General features: G+C 39.2%; 1 protein-coding gene across 1 annotated transcript in view; it reads right to left on the bottom strand.

Moving 5' to 3' along the window:
- RIOK1 (RIO kinase 1) overlaps positions 1-16,353 on the bottom strand; it is a 44,381-nt gene that overhangs the window by 14,187 nt on the left and 13,841 nt on the right. The window contains exons 3-12 of the mRNA XM_079776843.1: positions 9,036-9,126; positions 7,795-7,864; positions 6,696-6,738; positions 3,267-3,359; positions 2,374-2,486; positions 2,192-2,272; positions 1,215-1,301; positions 760-897; positions 411-514; positions 102-208 (exon numbers count right to left, since the gene is read on the bottom strand). Coding sequence (XP_079632969.1) covers positions 102-208; positions 411-514; positions 760-897; positions 1,215-1,301; positions 2,192-2,272; positions 2,374-2,486; positions 3,267-3,359; positions 6,696-6,738; positions 7,795-7,864; positions 9,036-9,126 — 927 coding nt within the window. The remainder of the gene's footprint in view (positions 1-101; positions 209-410; positions 515-759; positions 898-1,214; positions 1,302-2,191; positions 2,273-2,373; positions 2,487-3,266; positions 3,360-6,695; positions 6,739-7,794; positions 7,865-9,035; positions 9,127-16,353) is intronic.

The raw sequence follows: 16,353 nt of genomic DNA, 5'->3' as shown, positions 1-16,353 counted from the left end.
AATGAACAAAAATTATGCGGAGCAATTTAAGTCCTCAGAAGTGCCATAAACGCAAATTACTACTGCTATTTTCTATTTTTTTCTCCCTTGCCCCATCTCACCTTTGAGAGATAAGCATCCATGTTCTCTTGTGTAATTGATGGGTCTGTGACAAATTCAAAGAGCTCCCGCACAGTCATCACAGCAACGTTGTGCTTCAAAAAGAAATCTGTCAGAAGAAAAATGTTAACAACAGCTTTACAAGGGAACAACTTTATAGAGAAACAAATAAAAACATACCATCTGCCAGCTACTGGCATAAGTATCACTGCATCAAACAATTCAGTACCAAAATTTTATATCAACACTGTAACAGAGTATAGAACCAACACACACAAACAAGCTGGGAGAAAACTACAATTTCCACTCACCATTGACATTGGCACAATCTTTTCTCAAGAACTCCAAGGCATGTGGGTGGTCATGCTCCACAGACTGAGAGACGTCAATGATGTACACACCCCCACCACTGTACCTGCGGGCCACACAGGCAGGGATGTGAGAAACACCAGGGATATGCACACTTCCACTATGGTGATGTGAGGGCTTAATTCAATGACTAAGGTCACCAAAGGCAGGAAACACATCCTACACTGTGACCATGTGGAAGCCAATTTTAAAATGTTAGAATTTACTATGACATTTTGGAATTGGAGTTTTATTTTTTTAAAGGACATGAAACTACTTCTGGGAGGCACCTAAGGGACAAAACATACTCACAGCATGTTAAATTCACTGAGATCTGCGTGGACCAGTCTGGCATCCTGATACATTATTCTCATGTATTGAATGACCTGCAGGTACAACTCACGAGCCTTGGATTCCGATAACTGGATGTTTTTCAAGAGGGGTGCTGGCCTTTAATAAGAATAAAATAAAAAATGAAAATAAACTGATGGGACCAAGTTTTCTTGCTTTAGACTACATTTATTATAGGCACTTCTCTTCTATAACTCATCACTGAACAGCCTGGCTCACTATAGATATTCCTTTCCAGAAACTTGTCAATAAACAGGTATTGTACAAAATAATCCTCAAAAACGTATTATAAATTAATAACTCTATGCACTAATACAATGGAAAAGAGTCATAAAAATATTCCAAGATTAAACTAATTCAAAGCAATTAAAAATATAATTCTGAACATGTAATTATTGGGCCATCCACATACTCACATATCATCTTTACCAATGAAACCCATGACAAGAACATGACTTCGTAGCAGGATAGGTTCTGGGCATGGGATCCCTGCTGTGTTCAGCCTGTGATATTAAAACAGATAAAAGGACAAATGAAAAGGCTAAATACAGCATCTAAAACAATTACAACTATAGAACACAAGATTAATATTGCTATTAGGAAACAGCACCAGGGTCTTCAAATTGTATTACTGTATTTCAAAAAACTATAAGACACTAGTGATTTTAAGTGGCACCATCATGCACCATCAAGAATGACAAAACACTGGCAATTCAACAACAGCATCCCATAACCTCTAACACCCAATCCAATTCCAGAAATGTTAAACTATGAAAAAAATGTGAGTCTTAGAGTTGATGAAATATAACAGATGTGTCTTCGACGATCTTTCAAGCTGATTAGCCTGAGCAATGATTAGTAAAAACAGTTGGACTCATACCTAATAGCTAACTGAGCACACGCAAATTTCAGAAGGGCTTTCAAAACAATCATTAATACCTGCTTAATAGTAAAATAGCCAGCGTATGTCACTTATGTATAGCAGATAAGAAGGTGTCAACTCAGAGAATATATAAATGTGTCCAAAATTGGACTGAAATAAGGAAAGGAAACTGATAAAGAGTTTTGGACCTAAACAAAACTAAAACTCTAATACCTATTTTAAAATGACCCATCATTCTCACAATATAATTAAGTCACTTGCCTGCTTAAGATCCTATAACAGCTCCTTATCAGCCTCAGTATCAATTCTAAAAGTTTTCACATGGCTTCTAAGGCTCTTTAAATGACCCAGACAAGATACAGTGGCTCCTACCTGTCTAACTTCCCTCAGCAGATCTAATGGACCTGAACAGCCCCACTGTGTCCCTAGATTTAGACAGAACCACTGGGATCTGCGGGTGGGAAAGAGCTGAAGCCAATGTGCAGGGCACAGCACAGACACCCCAGTTACCTGATCAAGTTCCTCATTTCTTTTTCTGCCCAAGTTTTCACCATCTTTCTGGGGTTTCCTTTACAATAGCCATGACGAAATCTTGAACAAGAAAAAGATTTGTTATTTAAATCATTCCGTTCTAGTTTTTATTTTTTAGGATATAGAAATTAAGCTAACTGAAGAAAAAAATCTGAGCTCACCTGAATTCTCCACTTACATACTTATCCCGATCTTTGAACACCAAAATAGAAGTTTTATAAATTTTGATTGCTCTGCTCTCTCCATTTGTTGTGCTGGCATGGTATACATTAGCCTATTTTAAGTCAAAACCAAAGAAAATTAAGTTTGTGTTAAATAACTAAAAACAGTATTATACTTTTTCAATCTATTTGATTCTATGTTCAAAAGTTAAAAAAAGTCAAATGAACTGAAATAATAGGCATAAGGAACACCATCTTTTGAATATATGAATTAAAACATAAACCATCATACCAAAAGACACAACAAATATATCTCCAATTACATATATAGTAAAATCCAACTTAAATACATGTGAGAAGCGATTTAAAACATTTTTATATCTTAAGCCTGTGGAAAATACATGAAGACATTCCTCACATCACATGATTTATAAATTGAATTTTACTAAGAACTGCTTCCCATCGAATGAGTTGCTAATTTAAAAACATGCTTGTCTTTCTGCATATGCATAAACAGAGAAAAAAATGAGAAAGGCATTAGCTGACTACAGAAAGTAGACCATAGCCCCTTGCCCCAGTTAGTACTATTTGATTAGGACTCAAGCCTGCAGTAACTTGACCATCTAAGTGTACTGCTGAGCACAGCTAGTTGGACTCATGATATGTTAGAGTAATGGCAGTGAAAAGGCATAATTATGTACACAATTTCCTACCATTCCATAAATATTAATAAAGCCATTTTTAGAAACACAGATTAAACTATCTTGACTTGTATATAGGAACTGACTTTCTTTTTAAAGGAACATTTTAATTACAAAATGCCTTCATTTCATTTCTTATCTGAAATAAGAAAACTAACATGAAAACATTCAGGCATCCAAAGAAAAGCTCACTTCTTTTCCTGTGCTAATGCAGCCATTTATCTCTGATATGATTCCTCTAGTCAACATCTTGAATAATATCATTCGTGTTCTGGGATCCAACACCTAAAAAGAGATGCCAAAAACAGAAGTTCAGCAAGATAGTACCAATTATTTCTCATTGAAGAATTTGACAATTAACAAACTGAAGAGCCTAACTGTACCATGCCATCCTGGTTGGCTAAATGAGAGTTGCTATTATGGTACTTTCATTCATTCTAATTTTTAGTAAAGAGAATGTGAGGTGGAGGCCACAAGAACCATGGAGACAATAAATCAGAGGGACAATTAACTTATTGTTCATTCAGTCATAGAAATCAAAGGTTACCAAGTCCAACATTTGCTAATAGAAACACAAAGCAAACTACATAAGCAACTTTACATTTTCTAGTTTACCACATTAAAAAATGTCCAAGATAACAAGTAAAATTAGTTTTAATACAGTTTTTAATCCAATACATCTAAAACACTATCATTTCAACATGTAATCAATATTTAAAAACTTAGTGAGAGATTTAACATTCTGTAACCATAAGTCTTCAAAATCCAGTGTGTATTTACATTTATGGCATATATATCTCATTCAAACCTGCCACATTCCAAGTGCTCAGTGGCAACTCTATTTGAATCAGGAGTCAGCATCCTACAGCTAATGAATGAAATTCAGGCTGCAGTCTGTTTCTCTACAGCCTGCAAACTAAGAATGGTTTTTATATTTTAAAATACTAGTTAAAAAAAATGAATTGTGAGCCACATCTAAAGTATTTATTCTTTAGTACTTAAAAGATTTCAGGGAAAGGGTCTCCTTCCAAGTCAGAGCCGTCAATTTTGAAGAAAGAAGACCTCAAAACCAGGCCAGCGTGGCTCAGTGGTTGATCATCGATCTATGAACCAGGAGGTCATGGTTCGATTCCCGGTCAGGACACATGCTGGGGTTGCGGGCTCAATCCCCAGTGGGGGCCATGCAGGAGGCAGCTGATGAATGATTCTCTCTCATCACTGATGTTTCCATCTCTCTCCCTCTCCCTTCTTCTCTAAAATCAATAAAACTATTTTAAAAAAGAAGACCCCAAAGTCTTCTTTAACAAACAGGAGACAATGAACTAAAAGCCTGCTCCAAGTCCAGTTCTGAAACTGAAGCAACTACATATTTACATGCAATTTCAAGGGAGACCACTCCTCATGGCTCAGACAGACCCTCTAGCTCCATAAAGTGAGACAGTGTCAAATCAAACTATATTCTAGGGCAGGGGTGGGGAACATCAAAGGCTCACGAAATCATTTGGTCCAGCCCTGACAAAGCATTAGGGGTGAGTTAATGAAATGTTTGGCCAAACAGAGCAGGCTAATTTTTAAGCTGATAATTTTGTATGGTCCATGAATGATGTAAAAAATATCCAAATGGCACTTGGCAGAAAAACGGTTCCCCACCCTTGCTCTAGAGTCTATCTTTCAATGAGGTGGCTGCGGTCATACCAGAAACCTAAGGTTAATAGAAACAAAATAATTTTAAAAGACTGCAGAATTAAAACCCAAACTACATCCATAGCAATGGGAAGAGAATAAAAGTGAGTGAATAGGCCATAACTAACATTCTTCTCTACGGCACAGATAAATAGTGGGGGTGTAAGCTGATTGCACACAGGAATCCAGATAGAGAACAGTAGCCAAGTTAGTGGGTAGAAAGGAGCAGCATATCGAAATGGCTTAAAAACAAAATAGGTAAAGAGAAATATAAAAGAATAAACTTACAAATATATGTTTCATAAAAACAACTTGAGACTCAAGATACATACTCTCATACAAAATTAATTTCAAAAGAGAAAAAGAAAGAATTTTCTGCCTGAGTTATTTTTAGGCTCTTTGAAAATTAAAGTTGCCTCATCTGTGTGTGCGGGTCCATACTTTGTCTTCAATCACAAAAAGAAACCACACAAAATAAATAAATTAGAGAACAATGGAGACACAGATCTCAGACCTGCTCCTGACTAAATGTGAAATTCTTCAATTGCATAAATGGTTCTAGAGCTCAAGTACAATGTTACTCCTTTGGGGATTGATGTAAATGGTAGAAGGGGTGCATGTCTTAAACCAAGGATCTGTAGGTCAAAGAGATACTACTCCAAAACGTATTTGTGCATATGGGTGTGGGCAGGGAGAAGGTGGTAGGCTGCAGTAGCAATGTTCTAACCTTTTTTATAACTTGGTTCACATAAAAAATCTGGGCCAATGCTAACATCCAATCACAACCCTCTACATGTGGGAAAAATAGGGGCCAACTTTCTCCCATTATTGAATAGAAAGAAGCAAATAAGCATAACTTCTAAACCAAGTAAGGGATTTCTAATTGAAAAATTTAAGGCATTACCCATCTCTCTCTCACACACATTACCGCCCATCCTATATTGTGGCAGATACCTATCTTCTGAGAAAGTTCACAAAATTCCTGCAGATCTTCTTTAAGACAAAAGATTCTTGGTCTTACAATCAATTCTGCTTCCCCCTAGAACAGCGATGGGCAACCTTTTGAGCTTGGTGTGTCAAACTTCGCCAAAAAACTGAGCATAACTCGGGTAGTGTGTCACTTTGAGGAAAAAACATTATTTTGCAAATGTTTCATTCTCAGGAACAGCAAATGTTTCATCCTCAGCATGCAGCCGCCTTAGCGGCCACGTGTCATCAGAAATGGCTACGCGAGTCAGTACTGACACGCGTGTCATAGGTTCGCCATCACTGCCCTAAAAGATGAAAGCATTGTTGGTGGCTTCACAGGGCCACAGAATGGGGCATGATTCAAATTTTCCTATTAATAGTCTTACCTAATAATAGACAAACATGTAAATTGACTGTACCTCCGCTACGCCCACAGCCGATCAGAGTGAGTATGCAAATTAGAAGGACAAAGATGGCGGCCACCCAGCTGCTCCAGGTGCAGAGTGGGTGGGTAGGGAGGACGCCTGTTATGAGAGGGAGGGCTGGGGGCGAAGGGATCTACAGGAGCGGAGTGCTACAGTGAAGACAAGACTGCAGACTCTGGAGTCTACAGCCAAGACGAAGATGGCAGACTCCAGCCTGAGTCTGCAGCGAAGACAAAGAAGGCAAACTCTGGCTGGAGCAAAGGCCTGGGTCCCAGGTGCCAGAGGAAAACCGGTGCTGGAAGCCAAGGGAAGGAAGGCCTCTTGCACGAATCTCTTCATGCAACGGGCCTCTAGTTCTATTATAAAGCTAAACGTAGATTTCTAAATTCAAAACTATAAAAAGGAGTAGTTTTATACAGGAATAATTTTAGACATTAGCATTAGCATTTTAATATTAGCATTAAGCAAGAAGGATAAAAGCAAACTATAATTCAAAGAGAAGAAAAATGTTATTTTAAAATAAAAACTTTAAAAAAAATTGTACCTGTTCTACCGTTGCTCTGTCTGCCTTATCTTTGATGCGATACCTAACCAAAAACAAAAAGTATAGCTGACATTCAAAATTCAGTCACAGAAGCCAAATAAAAAGTTTCTACATGTACATCATTCCATGAAATTCCTAAGTAGGTAGTTTCTTTAATAACAGATTTCAAGATCTCGTAATTTCATCACTCAGTGAAACATATTTCTTTTCCCCTTAATAAGCAATTCAGTTCCCTAGGGTAAAAGGAGTATATTTGCAGGAAAAAAATTATATCCATAATTTAGAAGCATTAAATAAAAAAGATAGGTAGGGTAAAGTGAACTATGCTATAAAAAGGAAAAGATCAAGTCTATACTGTCCTTCAAACATTTAGTACAGAATTAAGTCAACATATAAGGCTTTCTCTTTAGAGTCCTTTTCTTCAGACACAAGATACCATTTCAAGACAGTTCTATATTAAAATGTTTCAGTTCACACACTAAGTGACTCAATTAGCACACAAATCTAAATTAATAAAGATTCAAACACAACGATTCAGACACTTGAATAAAATAACAAATGACTGCGTTGTTTCTCAAAAAGTTAGGATCACTTGGGCCTAGCAATAAACCTAAGAAAATTGGTTGGTTTTTAAGTTCAGTTCTAACACTGCTAGTTATATGATCTTAGTGTCTGCTTCTATAATACATTGTTAAAATGTTTAGAGTTAACAGTATATAGAAATTAGCCAGATCTTAAACAACTGGTTTTGAGAACAGAAGTGTAAATGTAAACTGTTTTCGGTTATACCATTTAAAAAATATATATCATGAAAGGGAATAATTTTGAAATAAATTCTAAAAAGGGAGCATTTTTATGCTAAGATTTTGATCTTTTAACAGTTTAAACATTTAAACAGAAATTTACTAACACTGTTATCCTAAGACCACATTTGTGAACAAAGGTATTTAAGCTAAAAAAAAAAAAAGTTTAAATATACAAAATATACACCCCAAAACAAAAATATCATCCTTTGTAAAATAATTATGATCACAACACCACTTAATTTGTCTAGAATTAGTCCCTATCAGCCATGTTTTATAGTTAAAATATTACTTACATATCTGCTTCCTTTTGTCTAGACTTTTCAGTGACTTTATTTATGACAGAATCAGTAACATTTAGCCTATCTGAAAAAAGAAAAAAATCCACAATGTGAACAACATGTAAGACAGAAAGACATTAATAGTCTTTTTGAATAGGAGGATACTTCTCCCCTCTTCCTTCTCTATTTTCTAACTATTTTCTTATACATAGAATATACTTTAGTAATGAAAAGGTTTTAATGTTTTTAAAGATTAAGCACTAAGTTGTGGTTCCTTGATAACAGGTGTCATTTTCATCACTACAGCTGTAATTTTTGAGCACAGAAATCCAGATACAGAAACCGCTCAAAAATACTATATCAGTATATGCTGAATTTCAGACACTTAATATTTTTTACAACTAATATAAATAATGTAACTGCCTGAATTCCAAGTTTAATTCTAAAAACTTCAGTCTCATTTCAAATTTCAAGTCCACAAAAGACAATGATAGGATATGAGACACTGCTAGATTTATAACAAGTTGATGTCTACAAGAGAAAGATAACTTTGCATTTTTCTCAAAACATTCTGATTCCTTACATTCAACAGCTCACTAACTGATTAATGCCTACATAAAATGTCTCTGGCAAACAAAATGTAATTATATTCAACATTCTAGTATTTTCAACATCCTACTATGAGATAATCCAACCACAAAAATCTAATACAAAACAGACAATAACTTGAATATATTTGTAACTTTTTATTTGTACAACAGGGTAGAAAAAGAACTTAAAAAAAATCATAAGATAAAATAAAGTCTTTCCTTTGAAACAATATTTTTAAATTACTAAGTTCTTATTTTCTCTAAATATTGTTCAGTCAGTAACACCAAGTATACTCATTTCTTTTCTTTCTTTTTTTAAATTCTCACACAAGGATATGCTTTTAATTGATTTGGAGGAAGAAGAGGAAGGAAGGGAGGGAGAGGAAGAAGAAGAGAGAGAGAAAAAACATCAATGTGAGAAATATCAACTGGTTGCCTCCCACAGGCGCCCCAACTTGGGATCAAACCCACAATCTACTAGTAGGTATGTGCCCTGACCAGAAATTGAACCTGTAACCTTTTGGTGTATGAGACGATGTGCCAACCAACTGAATCACACTGGCCAGGGCACAAATATTTCTTGATCCAATAAAACTTTGTAACACTTCATGTGTTTTTGAAGAATTTCCTCAGAGCCCAATGAAGAAATGTATTTTACAAACTCACCTAGATTAATTTTATTCTCATATTTCCGTAAGGCCTTATCTGCTGGAGTAGACATTTTGGCTGAATTATAGTTGGAAGGCTGTCGATTTGCCTAGAAGAAATGAGTTCCAGAATTTTAGGCACTAGTTATAAATACAAATCTAAGGTTCATCACCACATGTTTTTTCCTTGTTTCATTGTTAACTATTAAACCATCAATAATTAGAGGAGTACCCTAAGGAAAGGTAAGAATCAATCAAATTTGCTCAAAATTATTAAAAAGGCATTTGAAATAGGTGGTTAGAGTTACTGGCTAAAACAGAGTCTGCGGGAGATTCAACATGGTGGCTGGCAGGACAGCAGTGAGGGAGAGAGTGAGTGAGCAAAGGAGTGAGAGGGGAGTGTGCAGACTTGCGTGGTGTGTGTGTGTGTGTGTGTGTGTGTGTGTCTAAGAGACAGATCTTGCAGGAGTCTTAGGGGCCATGGATCAGGTTCTTCTGGACAAAGAGCCCCTGCTACCGCCACAGGCACTCCCTGGGTAGATGCGGCTTTGGCATGGTTACCCCACCATCTTGAAGGGGGGAGCAGCAGCAGCCAGGAGCACAGCCTCACCACCACCCAGACTAGCCATGGACACCACCCCGGATCCGTGCAATAAGCTTCATGCCAATGGGACCTCGCAAAGGATCCCCACCACGGGCTCCAGGACCCCGCAGTGAGGTGCAGAGTCACACGCCAAATCTGCCACGGGCTCCGGGACCCCATAGTGAGTAGCATGCAAGCGGGGACTTTGTAAGCAACCCCACCACGGCTCCAGAACCACATAGTGAGTCCCCAGCAGTGAATCCCCTGCCAGCAGGCTCCAGGACCTCACAGGGAGTCGCACGCCAGAGGGGGACTGTGCGCATTCCCCACCGCCAATCCCAAGTACCTGCAGCTGACACCTGGGGGACCAGATCCATGGAGGAAGGGAGTATAACTCAGAACAGAGACAATCAAGGCACGAGACTCAAGGCAGACCCAGCCACTGGGATAAGGAGTCCCTGACCACAGGACTACCAGGGGCTTCAACCTCTTGGACCTCAATTAGGTTATCCAGGGCCAGAAAGGGACAGTGACTCACATTCACTGGCACTAGAGCAGCTTCCAGGAGACCCAGGATAGACACACCAAGGGACCAGATTCAACAACATCAGAGAAAAATCCAGTGAGCCCCAACCTCACTGGCAGCAAGTCAGAGGGGAGATCCTTCCCACAAACAGGACATCAACAATCAAGTCCCAATTAAAACAGAAGAACCCAAATAACGCACACAAAGGGCACTCTTAGAGCATCCAGCTCAGGTGAACCAAGAGACCACAGCACTGGACCCCTCAAGATACTTTCTATATTAGGCCAGCCCACAAAGACTGGGGGGCACAACAGTTCTATCTAATACACAGAAGCAAATACAAAAAGACATCTACAATGAGGAAGCAAAGAAGCAACCCCCAAGTGACAGAAAAGGAATCTCTAGAAAAAGAACTATATGAAATAGTGGCAAGCAACCTATCAGACATAGAGTTCAAAGCAATGGTAATAAAGATGCTTAAGGAACTTAGTGCAAATTACAACAGCATGAAAAGGAAAATAGAGACCATGAACAAGAACCAAAGAGATAGAAGAATGATGTATCTGACATCAAGAACACACTGGAAGGTATTAAAAGTAGACTGGATGAAGCAGAGGATTGAATCAGCGATTTGGAAGAAAAGGTAGAATTAAATACACAATTAGAGCAGCAAATGGAAAAAAAAGAATTACAAAGCAGGAAGACAGATGAAGGAAACCCTGGGACACCATGAAATGTAACAGCATCTGCATTATAGGAATACGAGAAGGGAAAGAGGGAGAGCAAGGAAAAGAGAACCTGTTTAAAGAAATAATGACAGAAAACTTCACCAACCTGGTGAAGGAAAATGTCACACAAGTTCAGAAGGCACAGAGAGTCCCAATCAAGAGGAACCCAAAGAGAACCACACCTAAACACATCATAATTAAAATAGCAAATGTTAAAGTCAAAGACAGAATCTTAAATGCAGCAAGAGAGAGACATAAAATTACCTACGAAGGTTCCCATTAAAATGTCAACTGACTTCTCAATAGAAATACTTCAGGCCAGAAGGGAGTGGCATGAAATACTCAAAGTAATGAAAAGCAAGAGCCTAAATCCAAGACTACTGTATACAGCAAGGATATCATTTAAAATTAAAGGTGAAATAAAAAGCTTTCCAAACAAAAAAACGTTAAAGGAGTACATTACCACCAAACCAGCAAAGCAAGACATGTTAAAGGGACTGCTTTAAGAAGAACAAGAAAAGGAGAGAGGATCATAGGCACAAAGGAAATTAACCCTTTGCACTCGCTTGCTTTTTTCTTGATTCCTTTATTCTAATGCTAACCGTGTCGAGTCACACTCGACATCCAAGTGCAAAAGGTTAAAATGACAATAAATAAATACCTATCTATCTGACAAAATCCTCAACAAAATTCTAGCAAATCGAATCCAGCAGTACATCAGAAAGATCATACACCATGACCAAGTAGGATTTATCCCAGGGATGCAAAGATGGTACAATATCTGCAAATCAATAAACGTGATATACATCACATAAACAAAGTGAGAGATAAAAACCACATAGTCATATCAATTGATGCAGAAAAAGCATTTGACAAAATCCAACACCCATTTTTGATAAAAACTCTCAGCAAGGTGGGAATAGAAGGATCATACCTCAACATAATAAGAGCCATATATGACAAACCCACAGCAAACATCATACTCAATGGGCAAAAACTAAAACCACTTCCCCTAAGAACAGGAACAAGATAGGGATGCCCACTTTCACCACTCCTGTTTGACAGAGTACTGGAAGTATTAGCCATTGCGATTAGACAAGAAGAAGAAATAAAAGGCATCCAAAATGGAAAAGAAGAAGTAAAACTGTCCTTATTCGCAGATGACATATTATACATTAAAAAAACCTAAAGACTCCATCAAAAAACTATTAGACTTAATAAATGAATTCGGCAGTGTAACAGGATACAAAATTAAAGCCAAGAAATCTATGCCATTTCTATACACCAATAGTGAACTTACAGAAAGAGAGGCTAAAAAAGCAATCCCATTTACCATGGCACCAAAAAAAAAGTAAGATACCTAGAAAAAACTTAACTAAGGAAGTAAAAGACCTATATGTGGAAAACTACAGGACACTGAAAAAAGAGATAGAGGAAGACGTAAACAGATGGAAGAACATACCATGTTCATGGATTGGTAGAATCAACATCATTAAAATGTCCATACTAACCAAAGCAATCTATAGATTCAATGCACTCCCCATTAAAATACCAACGGCATATTTCACAGACCTAGAAAGAACTCTCCAAAAATTCATCTGGAATAAAAAAAGACCCCAAATAGCCACAGCAATCCTGAGAAAGAAGAATAAAGTAGGTGGCATCTCAATACCAGATTTCAAGCTGTATTACAAAGCCACTGTTCTCAAAACAGCCTGGTACTGGCACAGGAACAGACATATAGACCAATGGAATAGAATAGAGTACCCAGATATTGACCCAAACCACTATGCTCAATTAATATTTGACAAAGGAGGCATGAACATACAATGGAGTCAAGACAGTCTCTTCAATAAATGGTGTTGGGATAATTGGACAGACACATTCAAAAAAATGAAACTAGAACACCATCTTACACCATACACAAAAATAAACTCAAAATGGATAAAGGATTTAAACGTAGGACAGGAAACCATAAAATACTAGAGGAATCCACAGGCAGCGAAATCTCAAACATATGCCGAAGCAATTTCTTCACCGATACTGCTCCTAGGGCAATGGAAACTAAAGAGAAAATAAACAAATGGGACTACATCAAAATAAAAAGCTTTTTTACAGCAAAAGAAACCATCAACAAAACAACAAGAAAGCCCACTGTATGGGAGAACATATTTGCAAATGTTATCACTGATAAAGGTTTAATCTCCAACATCTACAGAGAGCTTATACAACTTAATAAAAGGAAGATAAATGATCCAATAAAAAAATGGGCGATGGACCTAAATAGAAACTTTTCGAAAGAAGACAGAAGGAAGGCCAAGAGACATATGAAAACATGCTCAAAGTCACTAATTATCTGAGAGATGCAAATCAAAACAACAATGCGGTACCATCTCACACCTGTCAGAATGGCAATCATCAACAAATCAACAAACGACAAGTGCTGGTGAGGGGGCGGAGAAAAAGGAACCCTTGTGCACTGCTGGTGGGAATGCAGACTGGTGCAGCCACTGTGGAGAACAGTATGGAGTTTCCTAAAAAACTAAAAATGGAACTCCCATTTGACCCAGTAATCCCACTTCTAGGAACATATATATCCCAAGAAACTAGAAACACCAATCAGAAAGGATATATGCACCCCTATGTTCATAGCAGCACAATTCACCATAGCTAAGATTTGGAAACAGCCTAAATGCCCATCAGCAGATGAATGGATTAGAAAACTATGGTAAAAAATCTACACAATGGAATACTATGCTGCTATAAAAAAGAAGGAATTCTCACCATGTGCAGCACCATGGATGGACCTGGAGAGTATTATGCTTAGTGAAATAAGTCATTTGGAGAAAGATAAATACCACATGATCTCACTCATTTATGGAAAATAAAGATCATTATAACCTGATGAACAAAAAAGATAGATACTGAGGCAATAAAGCATCGAGCAGACTGTTAAATTACAGCAGGAAGGCTGGGGAGTGTTGGGGAGAGGGGGAAAGAGGTCAACCGAAGGACTTGTATGCATGCATATAAGCACAACCAATGGACACAAGACACTGGGGGGATGGGATGAGGGCATGCGACAGGGGGTAGGGGAGACTGGGGGAAGGTCAATGGGGTAAAAAAGAAGATATATGTACTACTATGTGTAATACTTTAACCTTTTGCACTCGGATGTCGAGTGTGACTGGACACGGTTAGCATTAGAATAAAGGAATCGAGAAAAAAGCAAGCAAGTGCAAAGGGTTAAACAATAAAATAAAATTTTAAAAAAATACCTATCTATCTATCTATATAAAAGCCTAAGCAACCATCGCAACTGAATGGACGACTGAACAGGCTGGGTGGGGCGACAAGGCAGGCAAGGGGGTTAGTGATGGATGAACAAACGACTGAGCAAAAGGCTGCGTGGGGAGACCAGGCCGGCAGGGGGGTTAGTGAGGAGCGACCAAACGACTAAGCAGCAGGCTGTGTGAGGAGACCAGGCCGGCAGGGGGGCTAGTGAGGGGCAACCAAACGACTGAGCAGCAGGCTGCATGGAGCAACCAGCCCGGCAGGGGGGGTTAGTGAGGGGCGACCAAACAACCGAGCAGCAGGCTGCGTGGGGCTACCAGGTCAGCAGGGAGGTTAGTGAGGGGCGACCAAACGACTGAGCAGCAGGCTGCATGGAGCAACCAGCCCGGCAGGGGGGTTAGTGAGGGGCGACCAAACAACCGAGCAGCAGGCTGCGTGGGGCTACCAGGTCAGCAGGGAGGTTAGTGAGGGGCGACCAAACGACTGAGCAGCAGGCTGCATGGAGCAACCAGCCCAGCAGGGGGGTTAGTGAGGGGCGACCAAACAACCGAGCAGCAGGCTGCGTGGGGCTACCAGGTCAGCAGGGAGATTAGTGAGGGGCAACCAAACGACTGAGCAGCAGGCTGTGTGGGGCGACCAGGCTGATGCGGGGGAGGGGGGAGTAGCTGGGGGCAATCAGGCCAGCAGGCAGAGGCAGTTAGGGGTGATCAGGCTGGCGGGGGCAGTTAGGGGCGATCAGGCAGGCAGGCAGGTGAGTGGTTAAGAGAGAGTGGTCCAGGATCGCGAGAGGGTGTAGGCTGGGCTGAGGGGACCCTCTCCCCTGTACACGAATTTCATGCACCGGACATCTAGTCTATATATATAAAAGGCTAATATGTTAAATGTACGACCATCCGGGTAATGACATCACATAGCAACTCCTGGCTTCCTCTCCCTAGCGACTAGCCTCCTTGCAGTTTCTTCAGCCCAGGAACATGACTTGCTTTATAGCCAGGTGGAAACATTTCACACTGTAGCCAAATATCTGTGAAGTGTTTTCCTGTGCCTCATCTCATTTGATCCTCACAGAAGTCCTGGAGTAGGTAGATAGGAGATTTGGTGGAATCCTATTTTCTTTTCATTAGCCAGAAAACAGAGATTTAGAAAGTTTAGAAACTTGACTTGACTGAAAAGAAGTTAAGAAATGGTGGACATTGAAAATGACTTCAGGTTTTCTCACTGTACAGAATATAGTCAAACACTGCAGCAGTTAAATATTTTACCCTTTGTTCCCCTGCATGATCTACATTAATCAGCTTCGTGTTGATATTTACTGCTGTATTGCTGACAATTACCTGAAAGAGAAGTTGGGGTGCTTCACTGGGCTGGAAAAAGTTTAGCTAAATCAGAAAGCAGGTCTAATTAAGCAAGTTTATTCTATATCTATGAAAGGCTAAGTTGACTCGCGCATATGCAATACATATAAAGCTCTCGCTGGCACCAATCACACACATGTGCTTCCATCTGTCATTGTCGATCGTGAATTTGGTTGACACTTCTATTATAGAGAAAGGGCAACTAGCAATATTAAAATATTTCTTCTAATTAATTTCCTTTCAATGTGCATGAATTCCTGCACCAGGTCACTAGTCAATAATAACCTTAAAATGCTCCAGTCAAAAGACAGAGGGTAACTAAATGGATAAGAAAACATGACCCATATATATGATGTCTACAAGAGACCCACCTCAGAACAAAAGACACACACAGACTGAGAGTGAAGAGATAGAAAAATATATTCCATGGATATGGAAAAGGAAAAAAAGCTGGGGTAGCAATACTCACATTAGACAAAATAGATTTCAAAACAAAGGCCATAACAAGAGACAAAGAAGGCCACTTCATAATACTAAAGAGAATGATTCAACAAGAAAATATAATATCCTAAATAATAAAAGGCTAATATGCAAATTGACCAAATGGCGAAATGACAGTCGCTATGATGCACACTGATCACCAAGGGGCAGACTCTCAATGCAGGAGCTGCCCCCTGGTGGTCAGTGCACTCCCACAGGGGGAGCGCCGCTCAGCCAGAAACTGGGCTCACGGCTGGCGAGCACAGCAGCGGTAGCAAGAGTCTCTCCCACCTCCGTGGCAGCACTAAGGATGTCCAACTGATGGCTATAAGGATGTCCGACTGACACTAAGCTGGGTCAGTCGAGGGTTC

This window comes from Cnephaeus nilssonii, assembly GCF_951640355.1.
Source record: "Cnephaeus nilssonii genome assembly, chromosome: 7".
In the NCBI taxonomy this organism is placed as follows: Eukaryota; Metazoa; Chordata; class Mammalia; order Chiroptera; family Vespertilionidae; genus Cnephaeus; species Cnephaeus nilssonii.
This window is presented reverse-complemented; position numbering and strand designations above follow the sequence as displayed.